The sequence below is a fragment of the Cryptomeria japonica genome, chromosome 6, assembly GCF_030272615.1.
Source record: "Cryptomeria japonica chromosome 6, Sugi_1.0, whole genome shotgun sequence".
Lineage (NCBI taxonomy): Eukaryota > Viridiplantae > Streptophyta > Pinopsida > Cupressales > Cupressaceae > Cryptomeria > Cryptomeria japonica.
The window spans coordinates 664214042-664229853 of NC_081410.1; the positions used below are offsets into that span (position 1 = coordinate 664214042).

A 15812-nucleotide genomic window follows, 5' to 3' on the forward strand; every position below is an offset into this window, starting at 1 on the left:
GCCTATGCATTTTAGATGACATGATATTTTAAGTCTTAAGAGTGCGGATTTCAAAATTCAAGAGAAACAACTTGGCAAAGAGGCCCACATCACTAATAAAAAGCTTAACACCATTAACACACACAAAAAAGTTCCTAAGAGTTGTATTTGTTTATAATGTTTTCCACAAGGTCTATATTGACATAATAGTTTAGAATAGTGACCTTAACTAAATCAAATATCTAGCCATTACATATGAAAATGTAATCATTTTGTTTGTAATAATTATATGAATAAGGACCCTCTCTTAGTGTAGGTGATAGGGTCTTTAATTTCTATAGATGTTATATTTTAATAAATCAACAAGGACAATATGAATAATAACTTGTTTGAAAGATTTTAATGACTCAAAGAATATCTCAATTAAATTGAGAATAGTTTTATGTTAGTAAACCTAACTAAGACTCTAAAACATAATTCACACCAAATGAAAGACATAATATAATGTTTCAAACTGAACTACTTTTGATTAAAGATAAAACAGATTTTGAAGAGACCCGAAACCCCTTACAACATTTTCAAACTGAACTGTTGCTATGAATGAATTACAATATTTCTTCATTAATTAAAGTAGAGCATAAAATTACACACAAGTTTCCCTATACACAAAAATAGATTGCAGTAATTTCTTAAGATAGCCTAAGTGCAAATACAATTTCACGCAACTTCACACTCGTCACTGTCTATTTGTGAAATGTTGATGGAGATGTGGACTTCATAATCCTTGTGGGTGGGTTAGCGCATTCAAATCCCTTTTCATATTAGATATGGATTTCCCTTTGATTAGTCAGATCAGCAAGGGAGGTTTGATCTTTAATTAAGATAAAACATGGTGTCCTCTACCGTTGAGGAGAAGTTGCAAAGCTTGTGATGTTTGAAGATCTAGAAGACCTTGCAGAATTTTGATGACCTGCCACATGTAGGGTCTAGCATCTTCCCTTTCCTGAACGCACCATCCACCCACCATTGTAGCTCTTCTAATCTCCTCGCCCTCTGAATTGCCGTGAACAAAATCCCCATCCTCCTCAGAAAGTAAAGGATTCCCCCTTTTCATCTGCTCTGCAGCCCACGCCTGAAAGAACATAATGCTCGACTCCACGATCAGATCGGAATTTCTTCTCCCCGCAATGATTTCAAGCAGCGTCATGCCAAAGCTGTAGACGTCAGCCTTGGCAGTGATGGGCAGGCCAGACATCCACTCAGGAGCGAGGTAACCCCTCGTTCCTCTGATGAACGTCTCTTCGTGGCTGAAAGCTATGCCCTCTATCTTCGCCAGCCCAAGACCTCCAATTTTGGGGTTGAATTTCGCGTCCAGCAGGATATTCTCGGGCTTTATATCGCAGTGCACAATTCCCTCCTCGTGCAGATAAGCGATCCCCTTTGCCGTCCCCAGGGCTATTTGGAAGCGGGTCTTCCAGTCCAAGACCTTGTATTGGGCTTTTGAATTGTCGAATAAGAAGGAATCCAGGGATCCAATGGGCATGTACTCGTACACCAGCAGATTCCTCGACCGCTCCAAACAGAACCCTCGGAGCTCGATCATATTATGGTGTTTAAATTTCCCCACTGTGCTCAATTCCTTCTGAAACTGTTTCTCTCCGTCCCTCGAGTTTCCAACTTTTTTCACGGCCACCTGAGTACTATCGCTTAGAGAACCTTTGAACACAGAGCTGAATTCGCCGCCACCCAACTTGTGGGTGAAATTCCTGGTTGCAGTCTTGAGCTCCTTGTAAGTAAACGCTCTGAGCGAAGGGTTGCAGGACTCTGCCCACCTCAGTGGTGGTACTACTCGCTGCCTTCGCTTGCGTAAAAACGTTAATATGCCCAAAGCAATTGCAACTGCAACGACCACAGCTAGCGCTGCGCCTACGATAGCTGCTCTTTTGCGTTTGGAGGAGGACGACTTATCAGACTCTGGAAGTGCAGAGGCAGCTACTCGAATTAAAGTATTTGAATTGCTTTTTGATGGAAGAGAGTTACGCAAGTTTAACAAATCTCCGCACCAGATTTGGCAGGGCCCTGAAGGTGATTGGAAACTATACGCAGTGCACGAGCAGTTGCTGAGGCAGGCTTTCTGGCATTCTTTCTTTGTGGTTGCAGGATATGAGGAAGCAGAATCATCAGGCAACGTGACGCTCGGCTCGATGAATCCGTCCGTGCTACCACTTTTGGCACCGCATTTTAACGGCCTCTGCTGAACACAGCCACTGGACCACCACTCTTGAGAATCCCAGGTGCGATTATCTGCGGGGGTGAAGCCTTCCACGCAGCTGCAGAACTGAAGATTGTTGGAGTTGCAGCTTCCGTAAGCGCCGCACAAACCATATACGGCACATTGATCTCTGGGCCGAGACCAGACCATATTCCACTGACTGCCATCAATGAAATAAAATTGTTGAATTTCTCCGGACTTAATTAGGACGAAACGTGAAGGCGCATTCACGTATGGATAACTGACATACAAACCAGAGCTAGTAACATCTACACTGAGATTGTAGTAGCCTTTCTGTGTCATTTCTGGAACTCCACTGAAAATTTTGCCGTCCCACGCTCCGCTCTCCCAATACTTTACAGAATTATTCCATGTTAGCACGAATTGTTTGACCCCAGATGGATCCACATGAAAGGAGAAAAGCCCAGGAGCAGGATCCAATGAACTTTTCCAACAGACTAACTTTTGCTGTCCACCGAACCTCATCTCTGGCAACCAGGTGTCAGAAGGATAATCGAAACTCTGCCAAACAGTTTCAGATTTGTTGTCAGCACCGAGCATTATAAAATTACCAGAATCTAATATCACAACCCGGGAAGCCTTGCTCGATATGTTGGGTGACCAAAGAGATGCGCCCTCTGCATCGAACAGTTCCAAATTAACTTCTCTAGACAGCTTCAAAACTCCAGACCTGTTTCTCGCGGGAGTCTCCCTGTTAGCCACCCAAACGATCGTCTTCTCTGGTATTTTAGCATACCAGATGCCAATATACCAGTTATTGGTTCCATTTGGACTGAAGAACCCCAATTCAAATGTGCCGTTCTTGGAAATTATTGTCTGATTTCCAGTAAGCGAGTTGCCCACGGAAAGTGTATCTGCAGCCCCGACTACAGCCCCATAAACATTCAGTTGAATAAACACTGTAAAAGCAAAAAACAGGCTTAAACGGAAATTTTCCCTGATTTCGTCCATCCTGAAGTGTTAGCGATGGGACGAACCTCTCTCTTGCGTTAAAATACAAGAGATGCTAAGCGGAAACTTCCCCGAAAGAGGCCATTCAATTTCGAAAGGTGTTCGCTAAAGAAGCCCAATTTCCCAAACGTGTAGGATGCAGATTTATATCAGAGTTTGTAATGTATGCACAGTGTCCCGTATAGTAATAAATTTGACACAAAATTTGCACCGGTCAAGACAATGCTTTAAACTTAATGGATGGAAAACCATACTTAGGCTTTTCTAAATTAGGTGTTTTTGGATAGTGGCATTTAGGTTGGACCTGGAAAATTTGAATGGGACCATTTGAAAAATCTAAGCTGAAGGCCAAAATTATAGTGTTGTTCCAAACGACGCGTGGAAATTCTGTCTCTTGCGTCTCGTGTCAAAGGGTTCAGAAACATGCTGCCCGTAAGAAAAGTCCAATCAATTTTAACGTTATGTAAACTTAGTTGTCGTAGTCTTCAAACTAATAATAAACAAACAACAAAGCCAAGAGAGGATGACGGGTATGGTAAAAGTCATGGAGAGAGCAAACACGGCAAGAAATGAAATGAAAATAATATTTTTTTATGACATCCACATACTAGTCCGTCTATAGGATTCATGATTGGAAACAAGGTAACGAGTTTAAGGGACACAATCAATATTTTCAACCTTTGTTTATGAGTATCCACGATTTCTTCGTTAACCATTTTTTTGGTTATGGGTTTTGACCGTGTATTTTATCATCTTTATAATTCATTCATTTTCAATTGATGTAGTTAGAGATTATGTTTTTGGAGTATCAACATACTTGGTCTAGATATCTTCATAGGTTCGAGACTTCATGACGTTCATTATATTTCAACATACTTGGCTTAGATATCTTCATAAGTTCGAGACTTCATGATGCAGCATCATTGTGTTTCTATTAAGCTTGAGGTGCAAAGACAACAACCCTTGTCATCACATTCTTATTTTGGTGTTTTCCACCTTCTTGTTTTGCATCTAAGATGGTGTGAGCTAGTTCTTAATTGAGCTATTAGCATTTTAGCTTTTCATTTTATATCTACCTTTATGTAGTGTTTTTGCTCATAGTTACATGTGGGACTGAAATGTTTGACATAATATTCTCTTTATCATCCAAGATGCTTTGTCCACATCATTGTTTTGATTGTTTCTCTCACACATTTTTTTATTTTTGTGTTAAGATTTACACATTCTTACATATTAAGTTCACATTTATTCATCTATTTGATATTGTATTTCATCCAAGTATTTTCTCTTCTATTTAGCTTTTCCCCTACAACAATTATATGCCACTGCTGACTTTCCATATTCCCCATTCTCTTCAAACACAATCACTTCAATCAAGAAGGCACTAGCCTGAATTAAGATGATCTCATATGGGATTTTGGCTTTAATTTTGAAATTGCTTATGATGAAATTATGTAATCTTTCATTTCCATCCACCTTGATAATAAGACATTGTTGCCCCATGCTTCACAACCATACAACACCATTGGTGCAACAAGAAACCTAAATATTTTCTTCTTTGTCTTCCAATCCCATTACTTCGTTGATCTACATCTATTTTGAAGCATGTATAATGTTTTCTAACCTCCTTTGTATCCCTTTTTCTCTACAAGCCTCCCAACTAAGTTTTCTATGAAAATAAAGGTTCATATGTTTATGTATTCATTTACCACTTACAAGTGGCTTCCTTCAAACTCAAACTTTATTTAGATTCTTCTTTTTTTTCTAAAGAAAAAGATCATGTGACTTTCTTTTTTTCAATGTTCACTTGCATTCCCACCTCTTCACAAAATAGGCCTAGGGCTCTTAGATGCTCTTGAAGACAATGTAATGTTTTAGACAATATGGCGAGGTCATCAACATATAGCATTGACTTTATCACAAAGGTGGCAAATGTACCCCTTCACCAAGTGACTTGTCAATTCAATCCTTCAATTTTTTTATGTAAAGCCCAAATAGAGAGTGGAACAACAAAGATCATTGTCTACACTAGTGCCACTCCCATCAAAATACAACTAAGCTTACTACTTTTTCCATTTGCATAACAACTACTATTTCACAACAACAACAAACAATTTACTAAAGAAAATTTATTAAAAAAATTACTATTATTTCACAACAACAACAATAAATTATGGCTTAAACAATTTAGTGAGGAAACTTTTACAAAAAAAGTAATACTATTTCACAATAACAACAAAAAATTATTTATTAAATATTCTATTTGATATTTTTAGTAATTAAAATTTTAAGTAGATCATATGACCATTAAACTTTTTATTAGATTGAACATTCTTTCTTAAATATGATTTTTTAGTCTTTGAAAATAGTTTTTAAATGGATAAATATCATGAAAATTTTAATTGAGAAGTAAGATCAATTTTCAAATTTAGATTCTAAATTATAGGTAAATGAATTAGTTAACGTGATGATATTGTGAATGAAAATAACCTTCATCTATGCTTAATTTAGGTTAATTAAATAAAATACACACATCAACATATATTAGTCTAGATTAATTAATTTGACTACTATATATTGGTAATGAAATAAGTAAGTTATTTTAAGAAAATAAATGCTTTAGATTAGGGCATTTAAATTTGGTATAGTGAAAAGAGGACAACTCTAATGTAACACTAAAATTTGCTACCTTTCTATGAAAAATAGATGAGAATATACCCTCTATCTTGGAATTTACACATAACTTTATGTTTTTGGGTCCATGCCCTTGCTAGCCTATGCACTTCATATGAAAAAGGATTTTAAGTCTAGTGGAGTGTGAGCTTTAGAATTCAAGAGAAACACCTTGCAAAAGAGGACCTAATCATCAATAAAAAACTTGACACCATTAGTACAAACACAAAAAGATCCTAAGGGTCAAGTATCTCTTCACAATCTATCCTACAAGGTTTGTGTCAACATAATAGTTAAGGAGATTGATCTTACCTAAGTCAAATCTCTAGCCATCACAAATGGGAATTTGGTCATTTGCTTTGTTGTGTAGCACTTTGAACAAAGGCCCTCCCTTAATGGGGTGATAGGGTCTCTAATTATTTTCTTTCTATCTTTCAATAAACCAATAATGGCAACATGGCTAATCGCTCATTTGTAAAATTCTAATGCCTAGGAAAATATTTCAATTAGATCTAAAACTATTTTTCTCTTAATGAGCATGGTTATTAACATGATTAATTTAGAAGAGATCTATTTCAAATAGATCTAGACTTAAAAAATAATTCACAACTAGTTTAATTCATTTGAAACTGGACTATTTGTATGAATATATTACAATCTTTCTTCGTAAAAGTATAATTAGCACTTGCACCAGAAGAAGGTGCAAGGTTTACATTGATAGAAAACTATATATAAGTTAATAAGTGATAGAATACAATTTTATTTATGCATAGAAGATACATTATTTTAATATTATATATGCATAAAATATTCTTGATAAAATATACAGCACGAGAAGAAGGTGCAAGGTTTACATTGATAGAAAACTATATATATAAGTTAATAAGTGATAGAATATAATCTTATTTATGCATAGAAGATACATTATTTTAATATTATATATGCATAAAATATTCTTGATAAAATATACATCTAACTCTTCTACATTGATTCAATTTAGTTTAAAAATTTGAGCCAATAGTTATCTTATTTGTTATAAAACTCCTATCAAAACACTAATACAAAACAAGTTTGTCCAAATTTAGAAATATTAAATTTAGGTCACACTTGCCTATGCAACTGAACCCATCAACATGAAGAAAATGGGCAGAGTGTGCAAAAAAGTACCATAGATTCTTCAAATTCGTATAGCTAGTCTTTGAGTAGTCCTCTTCGAGCAGTCTATAGTAAGTTTCATATTTGTTTCCATGGTATTTATTCTATTTATATACACATTAGATGATAAACTATAGTATAATAGATAAATGCATTTACAACTAAACATAATGCAACCAGAGAAAATTTATCGATGTTCAAAGCATATTAGGTATTTCTTATGACTACATCTGAAGGGACAATTGACATACATATCGAGCAATGATTTTTAATGTATTTTCTAGATACAAAGAATGCATTCAAAGCAAATCAAATCCTATTGACTAACTCTATCTGAAGGGACAATTGACATACATATTGAGCAATGATTTTTAATGTATTTTCTAGATACAAAGAATGCATTCAAAGCAAATCAAATCCTATTGACTAACTCTCTAAAGGACTGTCACTGAGAAACAAAATCTAACAAATAATATTGTGCATTTATTCAACTAACATATGATGGAATTGGTTTCATAATCTCTCTCATCAAATGCATAAATAAATTGTAATTTTATTGCTATAATGTTTTCAAATAAATGATAAAGTTCTACAGTTGATTGACTGATATCTTATTTCACATGAGAAATTTGTGACATAAACCTTATTTTTTCATTACGAAACCCAACACATAATATAACCTATCGACCAATTAAAAAAAACATAAATTTACACTCACTACCTACCTTCTCTATGCATCAAACTAGATTTCACCCACTCTTTGACATAACCTAAATCTCATGCAACTCCAAGGAATCGCGAACACTTTCCTCATCTTTGGAAGTACAAAATTATCAATAGCTTAGGGCACATCTGAATGATTTTTTCATGGTGGTCAATAATTATACTTACTGAATGTAGAGCCTTACATCCGTCACCTTCTGTTTCCTTGAATAATATATGTTGATTGGGATGTAGACTTTCATCAATCTTTGTTGGCAGGTTATACGTTCAAACGCCTTTTGATCTTAGCTATAGATTTACCTTTGATTATTCATATCAACGAATTCATGCAGCAATGGAGGTTTGACCTTTTTCTAAGATAAAACATGATGTCCTTTTCCGTCGAGGAGAAGTTGCAGAGCTTGTGATGTTTGAAGATCGAGAGGACCTTGAAGAAATTTGATTACCTGCCACATGTAGGGTCTGGCCTCATCCCTTTGTTGAACGCACCATCCACCCACCATGGTAGCTCTTCTGATCTCCTCGCCCTCTGAATTACCATGAACAAAATCTCCATCCTCAGACAGTAAAGGATTTCCCCTTTTCACCTGCTCTGCACTCCAAGCCTGAAAAAACATACTGCTCGATTCCACGATCAGACCCGCATTCCTTCGCCCCGCAATGATTTCAAGCAGCGTCATTCCAAAGCTGTAGACATCAGCCTTGGCAGTGATGGGCAGGCCAGACATCCATTCGGGAGCGAGGTAACCTCTCGTTCCTCTGATGAACGTCTCTTCGTGGCTGAAAGCTACGCCCTCTATCTTCGCCAGCCCAAGCCCTCCAACTTTCGGGTTGAACTTCCCGTCAAGTAGGATATTCTCGGGCTTTATATCGCAGTGCACAATTTCCTTGTCATGCAGATAAGCAATCCCCTTTGCCGTCCCCAGGGCTATTTGGAAGCGGGTCTTCCAGTCCAAGACCTTGGATCGGGCTTTAGAATTGTCTAATAAGAAGGAATCCAGGGATCCGATGGGCATGTATTCGTACACCAGCAGATTCTGCGACTGCTCCGAACAGAACCCTCGGAGCTCGATCAGATTCTGATGTTCTAATCTCCCTACTGTGCTCAATTCTTTATGAAATTGTTTCTCTCCGTCCCTAGAGTTCCCAATTTTTTTCACGGCCACCTGAGTATTATCGCTTAGAGAACCTTTGTACACAGAGCCAAATTCGCCGCCTCCCAGCTTGTCTGTGAAATTCCTAGTCGCAGTCTTGAGCTCCTTGTAAGTAAACGCTCTGAGCAAAGGGTTGCAGGACTCTGCCCACCTCTGTGGTTGTACTACTCGCTGCCTTCGCCTGAGTAGAAACGTAAATATACCCAAAGCAACTGCAAGTGCAACGACCGCAGCGAGCGCTGCGCCTACGATAGTTGCTATTTTGCGTTTGGAGGATGACGATTCATTGGTCTTCGGAACTGCAGAGGCATCTACTCGAATAAAAACATTTGAATCGCTTTCTGATGGAAGAGAGCTACGCATGTTTAATAAACCTCCGGTCCAGATTTGGCAGAATCCTGAAGACGGATTGAAAGTAAACGCAGTGCACGAGCAGTTGCGGAGGCACCCTTTCTCGCAATCTTTCCTCGTGTATGCAGGGTAGGAGGAAGCGGAATAATTAGGCAACTTTACACTAGGGTTAATGAATCCGTCAGTGCTCCCATTTATGTCACCGCAGTTTAACGGGCTCTGCCGAACACAGCCACTCGACCATTCTTTCGATTTCCAGGCGCGATTGTCGTTGGGGACGAAGCCTTCCAGGCAACTGCAGAATTGAAGATTGTTGAAGTTGCATGTTCCGTAACCGCCGCAGATACCATATATGGCGCACTGATCTCTGGGTCGAGACCAGAATGCGTTCCAATTACTGCCATCAGACAAAGCATACATTTGCATTCCTCCCGATACAGTAAGTGTGAAACGTGAGAGCGCATTGATTCCAGGCAGCAATGTATAACTGAAATATGAACCAGAGCTACCACTTTCAACGTTGAGACCGTAGAGGCCTTTGGTGCTTGTCATTTCTGGAACGTCACTGAAACTTTTGTTGTCCCAAGTCCCGCTCTCCCAATACTGTACAGAATTGTTCCATGTTAACTCGAATTGTTTGGCCCCAGATGGATCCATGTGAAAGGAGTAAAGCCCAGGAGCAGGATCCATTGAGTTTTTCCAACAGACTAGCTTTAGCTGTCCACCAAACATCATCCCTGGCAACCAGGTGTCCACAGGATTGTCGAAACTCTGCCAAACAATTTCAGATTTATTGTCATCGCCAAGCATTACAAAATTACCAGAATCTAATATCACAGCCTGGGAAGGCTTCTTGGTCACATTGACCGACCAAAGAGATGTACCCGTTGCGTCCAACAGTCCCAGATCACCACCTTTTTGTAGTTTCAAAACGGCAGATCTGTTTCTCGCGGGAGTCTCCCTGTTAGCCACCCAAACGATCGTCTTCTCTGTTATATTGGCATACCAGATGCCGATATACCAGTTATTGGTTCCATTTGGACTGAAGAACCCCAATACAAATGTGCCATTCTTTGAAATTATTGTCTGATTTCCAGTAATCGAGGCGCCCAAGGAAAGAGTATCTCCACCCTCGACAGCAGCACCATAACTTTTCTGTTGAATAAACACCACAAAAACAATAAACAGGCATAAGCAGAGCTTTTCCCTGATTTCCCCCATCGCTGAAGTGTTGGAGATGGAACGAATCTCCCTCTATGGTTAAAACATAATAGGCATGCTAAGGCGGAAACTTCGACAAAAGTCACTTCCAAATGACCATTAAATTTACAAAGGCGTTCACTAAAGAAGCCCAATTTCCCAAACGTAGAAGCTGCAGATTTATACCAAAGAGAGCTTGGAATGCATGAGAACTGTGCTCCACAGAATAGTTTTCACCCCAAATTTGCGCCACTTAAAGAGGCAATGTCTAACATTTAATGGATGGAAAACTGTATTTAGGATTTTTTAAAATTAAATGTTTGGGAAGAGCGTATTAGTTGGGTCCATGGATGGTGACATTTAGGCTGAACCTCCAAATTTTCAAAGAGAACCGCCAGTCAAAGCTCGAAGTGCGTGAAAATATCGTTTATTGTGTTGAGTGTCAAAGGGTTCAGAGACACGTTTCCCGGCACACAAGTATAGTTAATTTTAACGTATGCGCACAAATCGGTCGTCAGTCAGCAAAGTAATAAGAAACACATGAAGGTTATGTTAAAGTCGTGAGAGGAGCAAGAGGAAATTATATACAAAGACTTTACCGCTGGCTTTTCTACTTTGCACCGAGTCTTGCACGTTCGACGACTCTTAAGCCGTCACGCACAGGCCTGGACTTCGACGGTCACCCCTACCTATGATAGATTGGAGACTGCTATTCTTCATTAAAAAATAGCACCACATCAATGATACATATAATAGTAAAAATACAAAAAAATTGTTGAAAAATAATTGTGTTATGCAAATTTGTATTTTTTATCATATTTTTTTAGTATGGAGAATAACTGTCTGTTGATAGATTGGTCTTTTAAATGCCTTTTTATTTGATGTTTTAAAAAATATATAAATTGTCAAAAAAATATTATAAATCGATTTATATTTAATATATTATAAAATGATATGTATTATTATTACAAATTAAAATATTATATTCTATTTATTTGTAATAAATTATTTCACTATTTACTAATAATTTAAAAGATTAAATATATGGTTTTATAATTTAAATATAGCATATCAATTTATACAGTCAAATAAATTTTAAAGTTAAAATATATAGTTTAAAATTCAAAAGACAACCATTTATACCATCAAATTCAAGCTTGCTCGACATCCATTTCATTTAATTATAACATAATGAAGATTGTTACTTTTTCCATTTGTATTACAACTATTGTTTGACCTAAAAACAACAACAACTATCTTTTGACAACAACAACAAATCATAGGTTAAACAATTTACAAATGAAAGTTGTATATCATAGTGAAAGGATTAAATTGCCAGTTAAGTTCCAATAACCATTTTTTACTACATTTTAATTAGAAGCTCACTAAAAAAAATTGCATGTACAATAGTTGCTCACTTGTATACTCACCAGTTTAAAAAAAAAGCATTTAATCAAAGGAATTGTGCAACTTTATTGGTACCATAGTGCATGATTAATGAGGTATTTGTGCATAGGTATTGGCAAAATAAATTCAAATAACAATATGTTATGTGTTAAATTTAGCTATGAAGTCACCCAAGATCAATGTGACTAAAGGAAAGCAAGACAAGAACTTAGAGATGAACAAAAACTTAGCACTCTCCTAGCACTGAACTAGTCTCATAATTTGAGCCAGTGTTCTCATTCTTAGTAAATGCATAGGAAGAGGTGACAGATGTTTACATAAGAAAATATGGGCATATAAATCCAAGAGGAATAATTACTCCCTATAGCCCAAAATAGGAGGGGGTTTTACCTACTTGGTAAATGTCAAATACATGGTTATGCCAACTCAGGTAAAGACAAGAAATGGTTATGGGGAGGTGGCTAATAAATCCAAAAGAGGGTGTGAATGACACATGTGATTGTAGGATTCTCCCACATGTCCTCACCCTAACCATTATATTATAACCTAAGAAAGTTTAATAATGTGTGTAGGAAAAATAAATATTCCTTAACATAAGAGAAAATAAAAAACCTACACTAACATTATGAATAAAGATTTGCAGGGTTGGAGAAGGAATTGCAAATGTTGGAGCACCAAAACCCTAACCATCTACAAAGAAAAATTGTTGAATTCTTACTCTAGATTCTATCCATTGACCAACAACAATAAAAGAAAAGGAATAGGTGTTTAGGGCTACCCCAACTGGTTCCTAGTCACAACCAAAATCACATGTTACAACAATGAAAAAGGGTGTGTGGAAAAGGAATGTTGGAGGACGATGAGTGTACCACCTAGAAAATGACCACTCATGATGATCACGCTCTAAATGTTCAACAACTTTGCAAAATAACACAAAACCCTAATTCTCCAACTATTGGACCCTAGATCGCAAACCCTATTTTTCCCAATATTTAATTAGGAAAACCCCAAGTAGGGAGATGAAATGGATGGTTATCCCTCTCAACCTTCCAATTTTTCTTGAGGTAAAACCATTTCCTTCGAGTTTCTAGATGATATTATTGATGTAATTGATAATTTTATATCCAAATCAATTATTCTTTTTTCCTAAAAGGCATTCCGATTGAGAATGGCATTTTCAAATGGACCCGTACAAGCTCAAAGTAAAAGGGATGGTTAATAGAATCTTTAAGAGGTCTAGGTAGGGGATACATAGCTTGCACATTCGTGGACCAAGATTGTGTTGGAGAAACCTTTCACTATGGCTCTTGGATTATATGTGGGCAAACATGCTACCTCTAGGATCAAGACAAAGACTTTAACCTAGAAGGGATCTCAAAGTCCAAGTACCCAATATGGGTGGAACTTCCTCTCCTAAACCTAGCCTTCCGACTATTTTTTAAGGACATGGCAACTCAACTAGGAGGTTATCTAATGCAAGACTAACACAAAGAAATGGGCTATCTTGAAAGTGAATCCTCAGGTTTGTGTAACAATGGACCTAACTTAGCCATTCCTAGAATCCATCAAACTCTTAGGCCTTAGCTTTAAGTTCACACAATGAATCATTTATCTCAATAATCCAAATGCATGATTTTACCATATAAATGAAGGACACAATTGAAAGTTATCATTGATGTCAAAGATAACATATTGTCATTGATATCAAATACAATTAAATTATTGTTGATATCAAAGGATGAAAGTGAGTTACAGTGCTTCACAGTATGAGGATTATGGTGAATTTGCCAAACTTGGATAAGACATTCAATAAGATTGTATTCTTGATATATTGACAAGTTGTGGTCATGTAGAAGCAAGAGATCTTATCTAATGCTATCTTATAGAATATTCAAATCCAAAATGTATTTCTATGGAATAAAAAGATTGAACACATTGATAAAGATAAATGCTTGAGTGTCACCTTAGACATTGTTATAGACGATATCCTCGAACTTCCAATATATGAAGATGATACAAACAATGAGATGTCTTAAATCTCATAGCGATTAATGAGGATTAATAGAGTAGTGATTATAATGGATAAGGAACAACAATTAAATAAGCAATGATATAATTTATAAAATTCTAAATCATATGCAGTGATTTAAAGGTGCATATAATCATATATATTAGATCATCCAAATATGATTTTGATTAAGACTTATATAGCACTAGTTTATTATCTTAAAAAGACTACATGCATATAAGATCAAACAACAATTAAGAAAAAATGAATAAGACAAGGACAATGATCTTTCATAGGTAGCTTGATTAATATTGTTAAAAGAAGTGGTTAATAAATATAAAAAGTGGTGATTAAGGTTATGAGATATTTAGTTTATTAAGGAAATAATTATAATTAAAATTCAGTGATGATAAACTAAAATTTGTGCTTGATAATAGGTCTCATATAGGTAGTCCATTTATATGTTACAAGATATAACATGAGGTGCAACAATTAACAAAGAATTATGATCAACATTGTTGTCAATGGTAATGTTCTCTCAAAGAGGACATCACTCTTCCAATAAATGTATTTCTCCATTGAGATATGTAGATATAAAAGTGTGATTTGAAAATTAAGTTTGAAATGTGAATTAAGAGTAGATATACAACAATTTTGTATCAAATTTTGTGTGTGGAATGAAAAGAAGATTATTAAAACACATAAATGAGAAATCAATTCATGTAAGAGAAAAACTTTCTTGAGTATAACAAAAGATCCATGTAGAATATATGCGAAGATTCAATTACAAAGGAGTATATGCAAATTTATGAAAGAAGGTATATGAAAATAATTGCATCAAAGTTGTGAAAAATAAGATCAATCAAGGAAGTAAGAGATGTGTAAAGATTAAATAAGAATAAGAAGAGCTTGAGCAAGTGTGTGATGTATGCGTAAAAGATCTAACATACATACATCAAATAATGTGTATATGAAGATAATAAATTTGTAAAGGAGAGTATATGAGGGTATGTGCAGGATTGTGAGGGGCCAAAAAGTGGTGATATTTGCCAAAAAACATGAAAAATACGTGTTGACTTTTTACTTGGCTTGGATGTCAATACATGTAGCCATGGAAACAACCAAAGAATAATGGATATCCGATATTAGCAATCATATATATTATATAATATACGATCTATAATATATAATATATTATATATTAATAATATATAATATATAAAGATATATATTATTTGTTAATAAATATTATATAAATATATATATTGTTATTTATGAATAATATATATTATTATATATTAATAATATGTATTATTAATATATTAATAATGTATCTTATTATTAATATATAATGGAAATTTTTTAAAAAGGTATCAGATATCCGATACTTGTGTGTATTTTAAATAACTAGACTATGGCCACTCGTGGGTCATTTTTACCCATGAGTTTGGTGTTTTGGAGCTATCCAATATCTGCTAAAATTCGATATCTGATTCCTCAAGCAAATTTTCGTCAAATACAAGCATCAGGTATGATTTTTTGTGGATTTCCTTGTCTTTTTTATCATTCATTCACATTTTCTAATTTGTTTTTTGATTTTTAGTTATAAATTAGGGTTTTTTATTTCAAATACACTATGTTTGAAATTTGTTAATTGAATTAAAATTTTCAACTTCAATCAGGTAAAATGGCTAATAGCAATGAGAATCCACAACTGCCACAACCACCAAACCCTCTACTATTAAATCGCCCTTAATTCATGAATTAATTGGTCAAAATTTGGATCAATTGAGGGGCATTAAAGATGTCTATAGAAAAATCCCTCATCTATCCCCCATGTTAGCCGCACTAAAGGCAATAAATTCCAATGTAGAAGCCATCACCACAAAGCACAATGCCATTCTTTTGTGGCGAGAGA

The 15812-nt window shown here is 35.8% G+C and overlaps 2 protein-coding genes across 2 annotated transcripts; both read right to left on the reverse strand.

Annotated features, from left to right (window-relative positions):
* Nucleotides 1-481: 481 nt before the first annotated feature.
* Nucleotides 482-3387, reverse strand: LOC131045986 (G-type lectin S-receptor-like serine/threonine-protein kinase At2g19130). The gene has a single exon (XM_059207555.1). It carries the CDS (start codon nucleotides 3221-3223, stop codon nucleotides 857-859), a length of 2367 nt encoding a protein of 788 aa, XP_059063538.1. The 5' UTR covers nucleotides 3224-3387; the 3' UTR covers nucleotides 482-856.
* Nucleotides 3388-8127: 4740 nt separating this feature from the next.
* LOC131045987 (G-type lectin S-receptor-like serine/threonine-protein kinase At2g19130) lies at nucleotides 8128-10500 on the reverse strand. Its single transcript, XM_057979619.2, has one exon. The coding sequence runs from the start codon at nucleotides 10498-10500 to the stop codon at nucleotides 8128-8130; it is 2373 nt and encodes a 790-aa protein (XP_057835602.2).
* Between the last annotated feature and the right edge of the window lie 5312 nt (nucleotides 10501-15812).